The sequence below is a fragment of the Apostichopus japonicus genome, chromosome 8, assembly GCF_037975245.1.
Source record: "Apostichopus japonicus isolate 1M-3 chromosome 8, ASM3797524v1, whole genome shotgun sequence".
Taxonomy (NCBI): Eukaryota; Metazoa; Echinodermata; class Holothuroidea; order Aspidochirotida; family Stichopodidae; genus Apostichopus; species Apostichopus japonicus.
In genome coordinates this window covers 13,388,894-13,407,977 of record NC_092568.1, presented here as the reverse complement: position 1 = coordinate 13,407,977, position 19,084 = coordinate 13,388,894, and the positions used below count along the sequence as shown (strand labels likewise).

Below are 19,084 nucleotides of genomic sequence, written 5' to 3'. Positions count from 1 at the left end.
CAGAACCCCCCCCCCCCGACTCCTATCGGAGGTGGGGTGATCATCTTGCGCAATTCACAAAGTCCCATTATAGACAGAGTTACGACAACTGGTAATTTGAAGCAATACGAACTTCAATGTGCCCGCTATGTAACGTGAAGTGTGTGCGCAACGTACTCCAAGGCGTGCTTTTTAACAAGTTAACTATGCATGGAGATATGACCCCTCCAGCCCACTGTATATCCGACCCAATAATTGAGATTAAGGATTAAGAATTAAGGCTTGAAATATTTAACGTAAATAGTAAGTAAATAGTGCTGATATAGTGGCAAATTTAGATCAGGAACAAGTCTGGCATTCTTATATTTGTTACACCACCACATGATTAGAACCCAACCGAACACATCAACAGCACAGATAAAGCAAGCTTAGTTTTCGGCGCGTAGTTAACACCATTCGTTACCAAGAGGAAATCGGTGTCTTTGGCATCTCTATTTTGTGACGCTTATGTGACTCGAACCAAGCAGTGCATAGCCGTCCGAGTCGGTTAAGTAGCGACCGTAGGGCAATCCGACCTTGTCATGGACCCTCACAATGTAGAGCTCTGCCCCTTGTCGGCCCACTACATTCCAAGCGAATAATAGTGTATCTCCACCCTCATCACCATATCCTGATCATTATACTGCACCTCTGATAATGTTTCGAATTCTTAAAAAAAATCCTGATTCAGGGAGTTCGTTTTAGCAGGTTATTCACGAAACGTTCCCTCATAATATAACTGCAATATATGTCAGTAACAATATATGACATGTAATATCGAAGCCGAATTTACAGCTGAATACACATTTTGTATTGCCGACGAAAAAATATTTCTGTCGTGTCTGGTACAATGAAAGCAGTAATAGTCACTGACTTGTAACAGCCAGAGCCATGCTCGTCTTTGGAGTCAATATGGCACTTTCAGACAAGGGCGGCGGAAGCACTTTTAATCTGGGGGGCACCGACATCAAAGGGCACTTTTCCGAAATTCGATTGGACTGATGCAGCCTTATATTTAGTACCCCTTATAACTCTTATTGTATTATCTTATTTGCGTATACACATCACTCCATCAACGCCCCCCCCCCCCTCAAGGAAAATATGCATACTAGCACTGCAATATCCAATGTGCAAAACAAGGAACAAGTTTTCTTTTTAGACAAAATGAGGTGAAATCATGCTAGATGCTAATGTAGGAATCTTCCGAATTAGAGTTTATTTCTTGTTAATATCTTAACAATTTTTTTCCATTCGAAATAGCTTTGAGTTTGACCCACAGAAATTCATTAAAAGTCAGGGGCGTAGCCAGGATTTGCAAAGTTGTATGCACGATTATCTGAGCGGAGCGCCACCATCGGTTGGCGCGGAGCGTACAAGAAAATTTTTGGTTTTACAAACCCCTCAGATGGCCGGAAACGGCCCTTCCCGAGTGTTCATTCTGGTTCCCTGGCCTCTTGCTAACTTGAGACACCTCAATTTTTATGTAGAAAAAGGGCACATTTTTAACCTGAGAAAAAGTGGGGGGGGCACGTGCCCCCCCCCCCCGGTTCCGCCGCCCTTGCTTTCAGACCACTTGGCCTAATATGTCTCCTTGTTTCTTGTAATCACATGGTTTGATCTACAAATATCCAGTCTTATAAGATACAGTACCATCATGTAATACATTTTTTACATTAGCATCGCAAGTTTAATCACTGTTAGCGTTCCATGTGATAGAAGTACAAAAGATTCTCGCGCATCCAATTCCCTCGCCATAGTACGAAAAAAAAGTTCCATTCGCAAACCACGCACGGCAGGCTACATTTCGCATGACTACGGAATTCAGAAGTTACTTTACATTATAATGCCTACGTGACTAAAGTCACTGTCATAATGTTCCCTTCTCATTTACGCAACTTTACTTGCTGGCAATTTTGAAACGCAGCAAAATGGTGGAGTGTTCAACTGTGCTTTCCTCCATGACAGAAAACAACAGCGTGTATAACCTAGCCACAAATTCGGCTTTCTTGCAGGGATGTGCTTACGAAGTGTGCAACGCGATTCACAACTTGAAGCTGTGTTCCGGTTGCCATCATGCATGGTACTGTAGTGAGGAGCATCAAAGAAAGCACTGGAGGACACATCGAAGAAACTGCAAGTTGAAAACGGACGATCCTAGCGACCATTCTGAAGCGACAACGACAAATACAAACCCGCATACTGGTGTTGATCATCAAACCTTTTCTAGCCCCGCTCTTTCCAGCAGACCTAATTTTAACCCTCCTATGCCTACTACTATAACAAGTACTAACGTTAGGCCTAGTAATACACATAATCATACTCTCAGCACAGGTTGTGGGCTCAATCAGCCTAGGGCTGATTTTAGGCCAGTTGTCAATGCTACTTATAGTGGTCTCAGTTCCCAATCTCCAGCTGAGCTAACAAGGTTAGTAAACTACAATATTGACCAAGCTAACAGTAACACCAGACCCATGCTCCATCCTGCTTCTATGCAAGCTGCAGGGTTTTCTCCCAATCAAACTGTGTTTACAGCTTCCAGAGGGCCATACTACGTTGCTGACAATGTTTTTGAAAATAGTTCAGGATCTAAGTCAAATTCTGTTTCACAGCCAGTAATGGAAGAAAGTGACGTAATAAGACACAGGCAACTACACAGTTCCATTTCAACTCCTTTTGTTGTTCCTTGTAAATTAAAAGACAGTCATGACAGCAAACTACATAAAAGTGATCCTTTTGTCGAGCAGGATACAGATCAATTTTCAGAAAACATTAGAAGGAGTAGCTCTTATCCACTGAGCCCTTTGAATGCAATAGAAACAAATTCTGACGTTAACAGTAGTGACAGCCTAGAAATGACCGACCAAAGGCCTGAGAGCATCATTCAGCGAAAGTCTTGTTCGTTTATGCTTGGGGATGATTCACCAACTAGTTCTCTTGCAGCAGATTCAGTGCCAGTTGTAGAGAGAAGAGAGTCTCCCGTAGTAAATGTGAGTGGTAATCTTCAGCCCCATTTAAAAAATTCTCTTATTGACTATATCACCCAATGGATGCAGACATATGGAATTTGTGTCCTAGATAAGTTTCTTACAGAAGAGCAGGGCCTGAAGGTATTAGAAGAAATGAAATCACATTATCAGAGAGGTGACTTTATGGCAGGACAGCTTGTTAGAGGTAGAGAGGATGGCTCCTCCAAAGAAATTCGTGGTGACCTCATTGCGTGGTCAGATGGTAGTGAACCAAACTGTTCCAATATTGGTCAACTTATCTCAACAATGGATTCAATTGTGATGGGTTGCCACGATAAACTTGCAGGTTGCAAAGTCAGTGGAAGAACAAAGGTTTGTTAAATTGTTTCGCTGTTTAATTAATGACCTTACACTTTTAACATATTTCCAAGAGAAGGAATATTATGAAGAGCAACTAAATCTTCTTTTCTCCTTAAATCTTATTTGTTGCACATTTTATTTGCTCTCTCTGAGCCCAATGCACCCCTCCCCCTGCTCTCTCTGAGTCCCATTCAACCCCCCACAATTCTTTCCAAAAATAATCATATTAACTATGTTTTCACTCAGTTGAAAGAAAAGTTTCAACAAACTGACATTAAAAATGAAATAAAGCTCAAGGTATTGCCTCTCAACCAAGAAAAGGTGTTAAAAGATGACTTTAAGCAGAAGTTTAGTATTCATGTATTCATCTTATAACACAAGCATGCAAATCATATGTACACAAATATAGTTTAAATGATGGAAATTATAGCACCAGTTTGCATCTATGCCCCTTATTGAAACAAATTCTTTCTCATAGTAGCGGAGACTCTCCCTCAAAGGCTGGACAGCAGACAAATGTTTTGTTCTCCCCCCCCCCCCACCCCTCGCCCTCTAAAATTTGAAGATATATCAGAGGGTAGAGCCTACAGTGTATGATACCATGAAAAGTCATATTATACTTGGCCATTATTTAAACTTAAATTCCCTAAGTGTTAAGTTTGGACAACACTTTTGCTATTCTCCCGTGTTCCAAAATAGTCTGGCTAAATGATTGATTTATTGGCCACCAGATTGATGAAAAATGCGACATCATGAGGAGGTGGAGTGAACAACACATCCCATATTTGATATTAATAATACGTAATAAACCCTAATTATGCATTTTAAGCCCCCACAATAGGAAAGGATGGCACTCGGACTACCCCTCTTTTTCCCCATCCATATATATTTGTTCCTTTCCTAAACTATCACACAAGTGTCTGCCTGGAAGCCTACATGTATTAAAACAGGTGAACGTTTTAGCCTATATGTGAAAATCCTACTGAACTGCTTTCAAATCATTGCCTCATTTCCTATAGTTACATGCAATCTATGAAAATGATATTTGAAAATTGTTTTCTTTTTCCCCACAAGTCCAATGTTGTGATAAAATAAAATCATATTGCAATTAGATGCACTTCAACAGTACAAACTTCAATATTCATAACAAACTTCAATCTTTGTGAAATTTATTCCAACTTCAATACTCCCCTAAGGAATATATAATATATAATAATAATAATATATAATTTGAAAGGCAATTTATAAAACTTGCTTCAACATACTGTACAGTATGAGCAAGTGAAAACAAAATTAGGTACTGCACTAGTGTACCTCAACATTTTGGTTTATCAAATGTAGGATATCATTTAAGACATGTGTTCAGCAAAATATTTACTGTCAGCCTAGAAGGGCTGGTGATGGCCTCAGCATTTCTTGTCTAGATTATTTCCAGCTATGATTCTTGACTGGTGGACATGTATAGCACTTTGAAGCAGGTTGTCCCCAAAATGTCTTGTTGATTTACCAGACTATACATGTATCAGTGGATTCTGTTTGACACTATATTCAATAGGGTATAGTTACTCCTCTTGCAATGTCTACTCTTCAGGGAAAATGATTTTGTTAAGCCCACTGAATAACATAAATTCCAGCCGAAAGTTCTGAGGTTGGAAATGAATGGTAAGTTACATGTACAAAACTACTGCATGTACAGTATATAATGTCATCGACCTACTGAAAATTTGATAAAAATTATACTTTCAGTTTCATACAAATCAATTTAGTTAATCTTCAACACATACATCCTTTCTGCAATAATGTGTTTACAAATTTGAACTTGTCACATTTACATTAATTATTGTGTGACACAGTGTGCACAGTGGCTCATTTGTAAATGGGAACTTTGAGAACCTCACATGCTGGATTTACTTGTACATTGCTGGACCTGACCTCTTTAATCGAAGCCCTCAGCTACGATTGTAGGAACTGTAGATGTTTTCATGTGGTTTTGTGCCTTATATGCATATTGCTCACGTATGAATATATATAACAGTAAAGTTTGCATGCTCCAATTACATTAACACATGCTCTGTATGAACGTATTCGCACACTTGAAACGCAGTTAACTTGACTATTTCATTAAGTGGTAAGTTTGATTGCCCTCCATCTTCGCTAAAGAATGGCAAACAGAACTCTTGTACATCAGCTGACCCCCCCCCCCATACTGTATATTTAGTGGAATGAAAAAAATCTGTCTTTACTTGAAAGAATCAAGCAACATCTGATTGTGTTTTAACTGAAATCAAAATAAAATAAAACTGTTAGCAAACTGCTTATCCACTAGAGAGCCTGTGTAACTTGTGTTGTAACTGGGCAGGTCCAGGCTATTTGTACTGTGACGTACGGGACTTTTCAGAGATTTAAATGTGTCTCAATGTTACAAGAAAGACATAATCCAGAATCTTTTTTTTGGTTTATATAACTAACACTTTATTACAAACAAATAAGAAAATTTTAACATTACATTAATTGGGTTATATCATAATTAATATGCAGCGTGATGTACGGGACGAACAAACACTCAAGCTAAAAACGATATGAAAGTAAAAGTACCATGTTACATTATATGATAAAAAAATATCAAGTGATTGCTGTACAGTGACAGCATGACTGATTAATCACCTGTGATGTATGGGACATATTACAATTTATATGGACTATTTAAATTCGCTTTATTGTTTCTGGATGTTGGCTTTAAAAGAAAAAATTCATTAACATGAATTTGGACATGTATTCCCAGAATGTCCATGTTCGATGTGTGCAATAATTTCATAATTTGGGGGTCCACAGGGGGAAGGCACAGGGGCTCTAGTTGGAAGTGTGTGTGCAAGTTAACGGCTGTGAAGCATGAAGAACCTGCTTAAATCTACATACATATACTTTAAACATCCATATATTAATGAATTATAGCACTGTTAAGGAAAAGTTGGTAGGTGAATGCTTCACAGTATAAGATCCATCAGGATATGCTCCCACAGTCTGAGCGACCTACACTGTACATCCTAATATTCACCATGTAATACTCTACTACAATATCATGGTGAAACAATGTCCTTGGAAGTCTCATGCTTCCCTCTGGAACATGATAAACTATACAAATTATTGTCTATGTATTAAACACTGGTACAACAATCACCAATAACACTAATCCTAACTAATCGGTCCTCTGAAAATGTCCCTTTACGAAGCTCACAAGAATGAGATGGCAAAACTTTCCAATCATCTGAACTACATAGCTACTGTTCTATGGTGCAGAGTTAGAAGATGTATTACAATTTACCATATTAAGTATTAATTCTGTTTCCACATCCTTAAAATCTTCCTCATTTAGTATCAATGTTGAGGATTTAGATGCTGAGATGGGAGCATTACTGGCACCTACAAAGTTATTGGTTCCTGGATACTGTACATGTAGTTTATCCAAGTAGATTATCTAGATTGGTAATCAGTCATTCATAAAAAAAGAGAAAAAAAAATGCCCTGATGAACTTTCATGATGGGTTACTTGGGCCAGGATTTCTTACATATTGTGTGGATGCTGTACAATTATACAATCAGTCTATAAGAGGTGGTGGTCAAAGTTTAACCAAAGGTTGACACTACTGTTTGTCAAGAGGGAAACATTATTTAAAAACAAATTACCTCAAGCAGCATTGCTAGGAGCGCAGGATTCTGCCGCCAGGACTAATGTTTCAGCCAGGAATGCAAAATCTTGGAATTGTTTTTGATAAACAAACCCACAACTAGGCCTATGCAAAAGATAACAAACACGTTTGTGAATAAACATCTTTCTTTTACAAAGCAACAAAACTTCAAAAAAATCATAGCAGTCAACCGCAAGGTACAGACTTAACAACATTCCTTTTTAGAGATTTTCATGCTAAAAATAGTCAATGATGCTGTTTCAAATTTCCTGTGATCTGATTGGTATTAGTCCCTTACCCATTGTCAAGAAACATTCTTGCATCTGTAGTGCCCAATGAGCACAAAATATGTTGTTTAACATTAATTATTTGTAACGTTACTTTCCACTGTGTTAGAGATAGTGAAGTTCGTGCTGTACAGTAGGTTATCACGTGTGCGCTCAAATAGCATATCGTTAGGCCTTGTTGACAACGCATTTCGACAAAAAGCGATCATGGTGTGCAGTTGTAGTTGAATTGTTTCTAAGAATATCACGTAATATTTTGAATCATTGTTGTGATCACAAAATGTTATGTGTGGAGACAATTTATGTATTTTGTGGGATGCTTACATCTCTGATACTGAAAGGGATTTTTCATCTCGCTTTATGTTTTCTCTCCATATAGAGAATTGCTATTTTAGTAAAATGTTCATTAATTTCTTAGTAGTAGTTGCAGACTTTTTTGCGGTCTCTTTTTACCATGTGCTTCAGCTATTTTTTGTGTGTGTGTACAAAGTTCATACATCGTCAAAAGAAAGCTTGAGTTTTTTAAACGACATTGCGTAAACAGTTATTTACATACTGCAATGGGAACTTACGACGGGTTCATAAAAGTTGCGAGCAAGTACTAAGCCTTTTGGGGCATGTTCTTGTGTCATTGAGATCTAGTAATGAGCTGAAATCACTTCTTCAACAAGACCAATTATAATTTGAGAAATAGGACAATCATGTCAAAGTTTCGAACTGTTCGTTTTCAAAATTCTTTCGTTTATAGGGCTGTCATATTTATTCAGGGTGTTGTTCCACAAAACCTACTTTAATTATTTTATTAACTTTTTGATTTATTATTTTTACATATAACATGCTATTTCAAGCTTTATAACTGTTGTCATATCCTATTTATGTACTTTCATGTATTTACACTGGATTTTAATAAATTTAATAAACTTGAAACTAGTAATATTTTCTACAAAATTTAAGGGGCTCAATAAAATCAGTTAAAAGTGCAGTAGTTTTACTTTTGCGTTTTCTCTCTAGGCACTGTTTTTCTTTACATTGATTTCCAACATTCACAGCGTACAGTATGCAGAGCCTATGACATTTTGACAGACGTTACGTAAAGTAGTTGTACTGTATACCATGCAATAGTTTGCATTGCATATGATATCTAAGCCATCATGAATATATGGTAACTAGTCTAGGGCAAAGTTTCCCGCCTCGGAATTTGACAGTCATTTTGTTGTTGTATATTAGTTACAGGTTCATCAGTTGATTTTGTTCGTGTATATTATATACTATAGGCTTCCTTTACGCACTGTTAGCCAATGCTTTGTCAGGGTTCAGATAGCTACTTTAGTTATAGTGTATTCCTGTAGAGATATTTTAAATTGCATGTTTTCATGGAGGACTGCAGGGACGCAAGTTTTTCTGAGCGGATGCAAAATTTTTCTTTTAAAATCCTAGTAACAATACTGCTCAAACATTTATTTTGATGGATCTCCTCACGGAATTCCATTAGATTAACTGTACTTCATGATATTTTAAGTACAGTAGTGCTGTAGGCCTAATCCTGTCTTCCAGAAAACATTCCCACAGTTGTTGTGATGTTAAACTGTGGGAACGTGCTTGCCCAAATTAGATCATGTTCTATGTTCTGTTTACTTCTCTGCTGATGTGTCATCAACAATCCATCCTTTTCACCATCCTTCATTATGTTAAACAAGAAATCTTTATGTTTACAAAGGTTAATGCTGGCCCACTTTAGATCATCATGTATTAGCTGTTGTTTAGAAACATGTAGCCCTTTCCACAAGGCTTTTTTAAAATCTACTATTAATAAAGCTGGGAAGCTCTATATCCTGAAATTGTGGTCTAAGTCCTTCCTCCTTTGAGATATTTGGTGTGTGCCTCAAACTTTGTCAGGGCACAGCTTGGAAGTGTGACATGCTCTTCGTCACGTAGCCGACTGATAATGAACACTTGTTATCATAATTTCATAGCAGCAGCAGAACTGACAGCTGTGTGTTCTATAATAGTTGCATTCGTGGAATTAACTACAGCAGGATGACTAGACTGGTAGGGCAAAAACCACAGCATCCTAGCAGGAATGGCATGCCTAGTAAACATTACACCCACTCTCTGAAAACATTCTGTGCCACTCATCCAGATTGTGTGATTAATTCACTGTTTGTTGTCACAGAGAAGTATTTAACTCAGTACTGTACGTTGTAGGTTAAAGGTCAACTGGGAGGAACATTTAGTATATATAGGGATGATTCTGATCACGAGATAAAAAAGGCTATTTGTTGACAATGGCAGATTTTGTTTCCGAATCAGTTAATATGACTATAATAATAAGAGGCTAGATCGCAGCAGTCTATTTTTATCACCAACTAGCAACTTTGGAATAGCAGAGGTGTGGGTCAGGTTAAACATTTTTATTGGGGTTTCTGAGAAGTCATGAATGTTTAAGTTTCCTGTAGATCTGGTTCCAGGTACAACCTTGTTACTGTTGTTTACTGTACCTGCACGTTAAGTAGTAATTTATGGAGACAACCCAAGTTGCATATTTATTATTATCCATTGTTCTAGCAACATAAAAGGAAAGTATCAACATCTGGATCCGGTTGTGTTTTGTTAGAAGCACGTACAGCTAGTGGTTAAATATTTTTTACGGTATTATTGTACATTGAGTTAAATTGTAAAAACATGTATAGTAAACTTAGTAAGTAGTTAAAGTTTTGACTACTATTAATTAACCGAAACTTTGTGGCAGTTTTGTTTTAATGATCTGTTCTGTTAATGTTTGTGATTTATTGAATCTAGGAATCTAACAGTAAATTACAATCATAAACTCATAACAGTCATACAATAAACTGTTGAAGGATTAAAACATGCATGAGCTTTTCCCGCGAATTCTCGGGTTTCCATGATTTTTTTCCTACCTCCGAGATGCACACCTCTCAATTTCTGTGTATTTCTAACAACAGCATTGTATCATGTGAATTTACTTCGCTCCTCGCTTACCTGTCTCCTCACAACCTTAGCACCTCATTCTACCGTGCCTATAAAGTCCTGGTAAATAAATAACACTGTGCGCCCTCTATGACCGGACCCCCCTTCCGGTCCCTCCTCCTTTTTCATTCTACCATTCCAAGTGCCTACACGCATATTTTTCTTGTGGATAGTTTCCTTGGAAAATTGTCTTGGTTTTCTTCGACGATCGCCGGAAGTTTTTTAGCTTCGGATCTTTAGAAGTTTGACAGTCCTTTCCTGACCGATAAGTATCCTTTTTATCAAAAAGGGAGGGTTTTGGGGACTGTTTTCGTAGTGCGTTTCCTCCTCGGGTTGGTTTGCGGCGGGGTTAGCAGTTCCGCGAAACTGCCTAGGTTCCCGCCCTATTCCTCCCCACGCTAAAGCGTGTTGTTGTTATTGTGTTTTCTTAGCTTGTTTACTAGCTTCTTCCCCCAATTAGTTTCTCTCGTCCCCCTTTTGGGGATTCATATTGCTCACTTATATTCACTCTTTTTCGTATGTATTTCTCGCTCTCTCATTTTTGTTTCAGCTTGCATTTTCATGTTAGGCCACCCCGTAGCGTTACCTTGTTTACCGTTGCTAGGTTACGCTACGCTCCACCTAAGCCTAATTCCCTCCCTAGTTCTCCCCTCTTACGTTAAGCTTCTGTTGTTGTTCATTTATCACTAAGAAGTAATCTTCCTTAATCCGGTTATTCAGCATGTCACGCAATCCATTGAAGTGCATCAACTGCTCTATGTTTCGCCCAGGCAGAGCCTGGGACGAACACGACCTTTGTCCAAAATGCAGATCCTGCACTCGACGAGACCCCTGCCTGGTGTGTATTAAGTTTACACCAGCTCAGTGGCAGGACATCGACCTGTGGCTTGAGGGCTTACGTAGCAAGCTCCAGGGAAGGCTGGACTCGATCCCGAGCGCAATCGGGGCGCCGGAGGTTCCAGGAATAACGGGAGATAGAGAGGAGGAGGGAGTAGTAGAGAGAGAGGTGGAGGAGAGTGGCCAGGAGAGGGCCGAAGGAGAGAAAGAGGTAGAGAGAGAGGAAAGAGAAAGAGAAAGAATTCCCCTAACGGCCCCGGCTACGTCCGGATCAGTTACGGCCAGAGGGAAGGGCAGGAGCAAAGGCAAGGCTCCTGCCAGGAAAAGACCTCCAAAGCAGAGGCACAGCTCGGCCGGGCTGGAGACTCCGTCTCAGTCCGGGCCGCAGCTAAACAGACCCACAGAGCGCGGCCCCCCGGCCGTGGGAGGCTCGGGTCCTAAAGAGAGAGCAACCGAGGGGACGCGGAGACGGAGCCGGTCCCGTTCCAGGGAGCCGGACAGGGAGCCGGAGAGGCGGGTTCCGACGGAGATCCCGGCCCGAGAAAGTAGGGAGAGAGAGTCCTCCCGCCGACCCAGAAGGGAGAGATCGGGGTCGCATACAAGATCCCCAAGACGTAGAGAGAGGAAGAGATACTCTCCAATCTCCGACGAGTCCTCGGACTCTTCCGACGATGGATACAGAAGATCCAAGAGGAGGCGCCGGTCCCCGAGACGGCGTCAGGAAGAGGAACCAGCTTGGCTTTCCAAACTCACCGGCCTGCTACGGCCCCTGCTGGAGCAAAGGACGTCCACGGTAGCCGACGTGGCACCGGGCCCTACCAGCCCCGTATCGACCATGGCCCCGCAACCGGCCCCGGACCCGGACGCTCTGGATTGCAGAGCGTCGGTGAATCTTTCCGGCTTGGAGGACGAAGGGGAGCCCATAGATCCAGATCCTCTCGACTACGATCCTATGGAGGACAGCTTTGGTCACAATTACGAACCGGAGGAAGCACCCGTGACAGGAGGAGCCCTCCCACAGGAGCTAATAACACGGGCGGCAGACATATTCAGACGACACCTGGGGTTCGAGGAACCCGAGACGCAACCGCAGAAGGCGGGCCGGGTATCAAAATTGACGGCGACCGGCGAAGCGTCATATAAGCCCAAAACTACCATACCAGTAGACGCAACCTGTTATGACAGATTTGAGGCCATTGCCAACAAGACCAAGTGGACGGCCTTCCCGGCCAGGGCAGATAGAGCGGTCAGGGTACCTGACGAGGCATGGAAGGATCTATTCAGATGCCCATCCATTCCCCAGGAGGCCAAGGAGAGATTAAAAGCCGAACAAGGGGCCTCATCCACCCACGTGTTCAAGACCCCGGACCAGAGGAAGCTAGAAGAGCTTTTGGTAGAGGTGGACATGGCAGCCCGTTCGGGCATGAAGTTCGCATCGGTACTAATGCTATCAGCCGAAGTCCTTATGCGACACCACCAACAGCTCCCTGAGGACAGCAGCCAAGTATCCAGGGACGAAGCGGGCCAGCTCCTCCTGCTGCTGGGCCCCCTCGTCAGACTCGCGTACGATCAATTTGCAAGGGTCGCTACCAGGTCCGTTAAGGCCCGTAGACAAAACATCGTCTCCGCCATCCATTGGCCTTCGACGGAGGCGAAGGACAGAATGCTGGAACTACCAATCCTCGGGGAAGACCTTTTTGCGGGCTGCTTCCAAAAGAAACTCCAGGAAGAGGTAGCCCGAAGGGAGACTCTGGCCAAATCAGAATTCCGACCCCCACCTACCCAGAGAACCAGACCCTTCCGCCCGAGGGAGAGCAGAGCACCTAGGGGAACGAGAGCAGCACCCGCCAAATCTATGAGCAGAGGAGCTCTCAGAGGCCGAAGCCGGGGGGCAGCCTTCCGTCCAACCCGCCCCTGGGCCCCCAGAGGAGGCAGAGGCTCCACGTCGACCAGACGGGACAGTGACCGCTCCTCCAATCGACCAGCGTTCGCCGCCCAGCCCTAGGGGTGCCCACCTCACCGCGGCCATTCCGCCGGTGGGGGGGAGACTAACAAACTTCTCCCAGCAATGGGAATTTATTGGCGGGGACAAGTGGGTGTTGGACACAGTCAAACACGGGTACAAAATAGAATTCTCCTCCAGCCCACCTTTCGGGGGCGGAGGAAGGCAGACACTCACACCCACGGACCCCGTCAAACGCTTAGCCCTAGAAGGGGAAATTCTGGCCCTGCTGGCCAAGCAGGCAATTACAAGAGTTCCGGAAGAGACGGGACCACTCTTCCGGTCCTCCTTTTTTCTGACCAAAAAACGGGACGGCACCTGGCGTCCCATTCTAAACCTAAAACCCCTGAACACAAAACACATCAGACCAAAACACTTCCGTATGGAGACCTTAAACTTAATATTACCCCTACTCAGAAAGGGCATGTGGGCGGCGACCGTAGACTTACGGGACGCCTACCTGCACATCTTGATACACAAAGAACACCGACGATTCCTAGCGTTCCGGTACGCAGAACAAGACTACCAGTTCCGGGCGCTCCCATTCGGCCTAGCCACGGCTCCCAGAACCTTCACGAGAGTCGCGGGAGCAGTAGTCGCCTACCTCAGAAAAAGAGGGGTCACCCTCTACGTATATCTAGACGACTGGTTGGTAGCAGGGAACAGTCTATCGGAAGCAACCAACAACGTCCACAAAACGCTCCAGACCCTTCAAGAACTGGGCTGGATCGTGAACCAGAAGAAATCACGGCTATCACCCTCCCAGACGATCCAGTTCCTCGGGGCCATACTGGACTTCACCACCGGGGTAGCCCGACCCTCAGAAGAAAGAGTCGCGGCAGTCAAGGCGACCACACAACAGATCTTGGCACACCGGGGGTCACCAACGGGGACATGGCTCCGGGCCCTGGGACTCATAGCCAGCCTCGTCGATATAGTGAGACTGTGCAGGCTACACATGCGACCTCTGCAACGGCACCTGCTGAGGTCCGCAGACCCTACAGACCCAGACAAAACAACGCTCATCTACAGGTCAGAGGAGGTCACACAACACTTTCGATGGTGGCTCGACCCAAACAACTGGAGTTCAGGGGTACCCTTTGCGATACAGCTACCAATGACATCGATAACGACGGACGCGTCACTGTCCGGATGGGGAGCTCACTGGAGCAATCGCACAGCATGGGGGACGTGGTCCCAAACAGAAACATCTCTCCACATCAACATCCTGGAGATGATGGCGGTCAAAAGAGCCCTGGAAGTTTTCAACGACCACGTACAGGGAACGATAACCACAATCTTCACCGACAACACGACAGTGGTGGCCTACATCAATCGGCAGGGGGGCACCCGCTCAGAGAGACTGTGCCGACTCGCGTGGGAGGTGATAACAGCGGCCGAGGACTCCGGCACGATCCTAAGGGCTTCGCACATCGCAGGCAAGCTCAACGTGATGGCGGACGCCCTATCCAGGGGGCATATAGACCCCAACGAATGGTCTCTGGAACAGGAGACTTGCGACAGAATCTTTTCGATCTTCGGCAGGCCCACGATAGACCTGTTCGCAACACACAAGAACAACAAACTCCAGACCTTCTGTTCCAGACGATTCCACCCCCTGGCCTACCACACGGACGCAATGTCCCTCTCCTGGGACCACATGGATGCGTACATCTTCCCGCCGCTATGTATGATCGGACAAGTCCTCAGGAAAATTCGGAACTCCAAGGGCAGGTTCACACTAATAGCCCCGTTCTGGCCTCGCAGACCCTGGTTCCCCGAGATCCCCCAACTCCTCATGGACGTCCCAGTGAGTCTACCGGACAAGCCCCACCTACTGTCCCAGAGACAGGGAACTCTCTCCCACCCAGACATCAAGGGGTTACAATTAGTTGCCTGGAGGCTGTCCGGTCTTCCCTACGACAGAGAGGCTTTTCAGAAGCAGCTGCCGCGATGGCAGCCGACGCTAGAAGGGGAACGACCGCAGCGACTTACGATTCCCGTCTGCGGAAGTTCGACCAATGGTGCCGACCGAGACAGATACTGCTGCCTGCTGCCTCTGTGACACAGATAGCCGAGTTCCTCCTCTCACTCTTCGGAGAAGGGAAACAAGTCTCCACTATCAGGAATTACAGGTCGGCCATCGCTGCCATCCACCAGGGCTTCCCAGATGGCTCCACACTGAGCAATAACCCGTACATTGCACAACTCATCAAAGGCATGGCGAATCGTCGCCCACAGATCAGACGGCTGGCCTCCTCCTGGGGACTCTCAGCAGTGTTACATGCCCTGGCAGGACCACCATACGAACCAATGGCTAACGCCTCCCTGGCTGCCCTCACAAAAAAGACATTCTTCCTCGTCGCAGTTGCGTCAGCAAGAAGGAGGAGTTGCCTCCACGCCCTATCCACCAAGCAGAATCACATCAGATTTGAGGGCCACGGGGTGAGGATGGTTCCAGACCCGTCATTTATTGCAAAGAACCAGACCTTGACCTTCTTGCCAGGAGACATTTTCATCCCGGAAATTAAGACCATGTCATCAGTAGCCGAGGACAAACGATGGTGTCCAGTCAGGGCACTGAAGTGGTACCTGAACAAGACAGAGAAGTTAAGACAATCAACTTCTCTCTTCATCATACCACGACCACCCTACGCAGCGGCCTCCAAAGACACTCTATCCAGGTGGCTAGTAGAGATCATGCGCCCGTTCACATCGGGGACCTCCCGACCAAGGGCTCACGACGTCAGAGGGGTCGCGGCCTCTACAGCCCTATTCGCCGGCATCCCGGTAGAGGACATACTCAAAGCAGCAGCGTGGAAAACTCCAACTACGTTCGTCGCCTGCTACTTGACCGACACTTTACACGCCGAAGCGTCATTTGGTAGCGCGGTGATGCGAGGTCCGGTGGGTAACAGGTCCCACCCCTCGGGCCTCCCACCATCGGGCAGTGCCACTCGGTGCTAAGGTTGTGAGGAGACAGGTAAGCGAGGAGCGAAGTAAATATTCCAAAACTTACTGGTTTGGATATTTACGAGTGACGAGCTTACCTGTCTCCATTCCCGCCTCCCTCCCCCGAGAGGGTGGTGGGACACAGCCGGACGGAGGAGCGGTCGCTCGACTTGACTCATGACTCCGAGCTTCACACCAGATAGACAGAACCACCATCCACCAGAGAGCCATCGACTATGTCTATCGGTGAGTGTACCTATGTGTTTCCGTATGCGTTTGCGTACATAGTCTTCCACTTACGTTCTCACCTAAGTTGATCTAAGGGTAACAAGTGGCGGACCGTAAATCTTTAGGCTCCTTGTTAGTGTAAGGGGTAGTTCCGCCTGCAGGGTTCAGGAGAGTGTCCCCCCTTCCCGCTGCGCCGGGGAGGGTTACACTCCCCCCTGCTAAGAAGGCGTCAGTGAATTTTTTGTTAGGGGTTCACTTTGGGAAGTTAACTCGACGGGGGTCGTTGGGGGTGGCCAGACCTTGCCACCCCCACTCCCGTGTCCGTGAGGCCACTCTTTAGGAATGGTCTCATGAGAAAGGAGGAGGGACCGGAAGGGGGGTCCGGTCATAGAGGGCGCACAGTGTTATTTATTTACCAGGACTTTATAGGCACGGTAGAATGAGGTGCTAAGGTTGTGAGGAGACAGGTAAGCTCGTCACTCGTAAATATCCAAACCAGTAAGTTTTGGAATTCCGTTGTTCGCATGTTTTCAATTACCAATGCATATCCAACCTGCAGGGGGATAACAACTATTATCCTAACACACTGTAGCATACGCAAACTGGGACCTATTCCGCAAAGTTTTCTCTGAATTTTCATACTGTTCCCAACATGTTTGCAACAATATTTTCCCATGATTTCAATAGTTTAGTATCATAAGAATAGGGACAACTGAGTAGAAGTGAAGTGCTGTAGATGCTGAATATTATTCCAGATTAAAACTGACCATTATGTACATTTTATGAGCAGTGACTTTTTAATTATGGGTTAATTGCCATGATTGAAAGAATCAAGTAGGGTGAAAACGACAGGCTAGGCATGTGGCTTCAGTGTGCATATATTGAGTGTGAAATTTTTGCTTTGGGTGTTTTAATAAATTCAAAATTCTTTATAATATAGGCACCAAAATGTTGTCTTTAAAACCTCCAAATGGGGGCTTCGACCCCTGGACCCCAACGGGGGCATTGCCCATGTACCCCACCACGAGCCCTAAATTCAGTCATTTTTTTCCCCCCAGGCTCATCCCTGTTAAAAGTACAGTGTTATAGCTATATATTTCCCTTTGCCCACAGGCAATGCTAGCTTGTTATCCCGGAAATGGAACAAGGTACCTCAGACACGTGGACAACCCAAGCGGAGATGGACGAAGGATCACATGCATCTATTACTTAAACAAAAACTGGAACTCAAGGGTAAAAATGTGTGATACTTTACAGTACTTCACAGATAAATCATATGTGTGATACTTTACAGTACATCACAGTCTTCACAGATGAACCTTATATCTACTGTACAGTACATCACAGATTAATCTTATATGTGATTCTGTACAGTACATCACGGATTAATCTTATATGTGATACTTTGCAGTACATCACAGATTAATCATATGTGTGATACTTTACAGTACATCACAGATGAATCTTATATGTGATACTGTACAGTACATCACAGATGAATCTTATATGTGATACTGTACAGTACATCACAGATGAATCTTATATATGATATTGTACAGTACAGTACAGATGAATCTTATATGTGATACTGTACAGTACATCACAGATGAATCTTATATATGATACTGTACAGTACATCACAGATGAATCTTATATGTGATATTGTACAGTACATCACAGATGAATCTTATATGTGATACTGTACAGTACATCACAGATGAATCTTATATATGATACTGTACAGTACATCACAGATGAATCTTATATGTGATATTGTACAGTACATCACAGATGAATCTTATATGTGATACTGTACAGTACATCACAGATGAATCTTATATGTGATACTGTACAGTACATCACAGAGGAATCAAATGTGTGATACTGTACAGTGCAGATGAATCTTATATATGATACTGTACAGTACTTATATGTGATATTGTACAGAACATCACAGATGAATCTTATATATGATACTGTACAGTACATCACAGATGAATCTTATATATGATACTGTACAGTACATCACAGATGAATCTTATATGTGATAGTGTACAGTATACCATGTCAGGAATCTTGACTTAAATACCATGCCTGGATTTGACAAATGTTTATCAGATAACATGTTAGGGGAATTAATTAAGAATCTCACAAGATTTTTGTTTTATTATTAACTGAGATTAGCTGAGATTAATTTTATCAAAATAATGAATCTGCTAGGCCTAGTTCAATGCTTGATTTAAAGAACAAGGACCACAGCTTGCCACTTTTAGCTGTCCTCTCCTTTGTCTATATGTTCATCCATTGCATTAGTGTTGCTAAAACCCCTAATATCTTATCTTTTCCTTTCCTAAAAGCAAAATTCTGGGTAGTGGTACAGGTCTGTAAGCCAAGCAAAATGAATCTTTGATTGTTTGAAGAGAGTTCAAACATGAAAAACATGCAGTTTGCTCGGCATGGTTGTAGCTCTGTGTGCACTGTACTAGTGCTGAGGATTTTTCACAAATTCTGACTGGCAAAACCAGCTTATTATTGGTGAATGGTTTTCTTTGCTAAATCTATCTAGCCTACTCCCTTCTAAGCCTAGCTTAGGCCTAGGCTACCTCAGACAAGGCTAACTTGCCAGTTTGTTCCTTTGAGAATTGTGTTTTCTTCTTTATCATTATCTGAACTAGCCAAGTCCTCAACTTAGCTTGTCTCTGGTTCAGAAATATATATAATATATATAATAATATAATACATAGCAATTTGAAAACCAAT

General features: G+C 43.5%; 2 protein-coding genes across 2 annotated transcripts in view; both read left to right on the top strand.

The window, feature by feature from the left end:
• The first annotated feature begins 1,739 nt into the window (after positions 1-1,739).
• The window catches only part of LOC139970473 (uncharacterized), a 27,058-nt gene continuing 9,713 nt past the window's right edge, over positions 1,740-19,084 (top strand). The window contains exons 1-2 of the mRNA XM_071976223.1: positions 1,740-3,356; positions 17,438-17,557. Of these exons, the coding sequence (XP_071832324.1) occupies positions 1,947-3,356; positions 17,438-17,557 (1,530 nt within the window). The 5' untranslated portion in view covers positions 1,740-1,946. The remainder of the gene's footprint in view (positions 3,357-17,437; positions 17,558-19,084) is intronic.
• Positions 10,299-13,288, top strand: LOC139970472 (uncharacterized). The gene is made up of 2 exons (XM_071976222.1): positions 10,299-10,574; positions 11,026-13,288. The coding sequence occupies exon 2, from the start codon at positions 11,027-11,029 to the stop codon at positions 13,145-13,147; it is 2,121 nt and encodes a 706-aa protein (XP_071832323.1). The 5' UTR covers positions 10,299-10,574; position 11,026; the 3' UTR covers positions 13,148-13,288.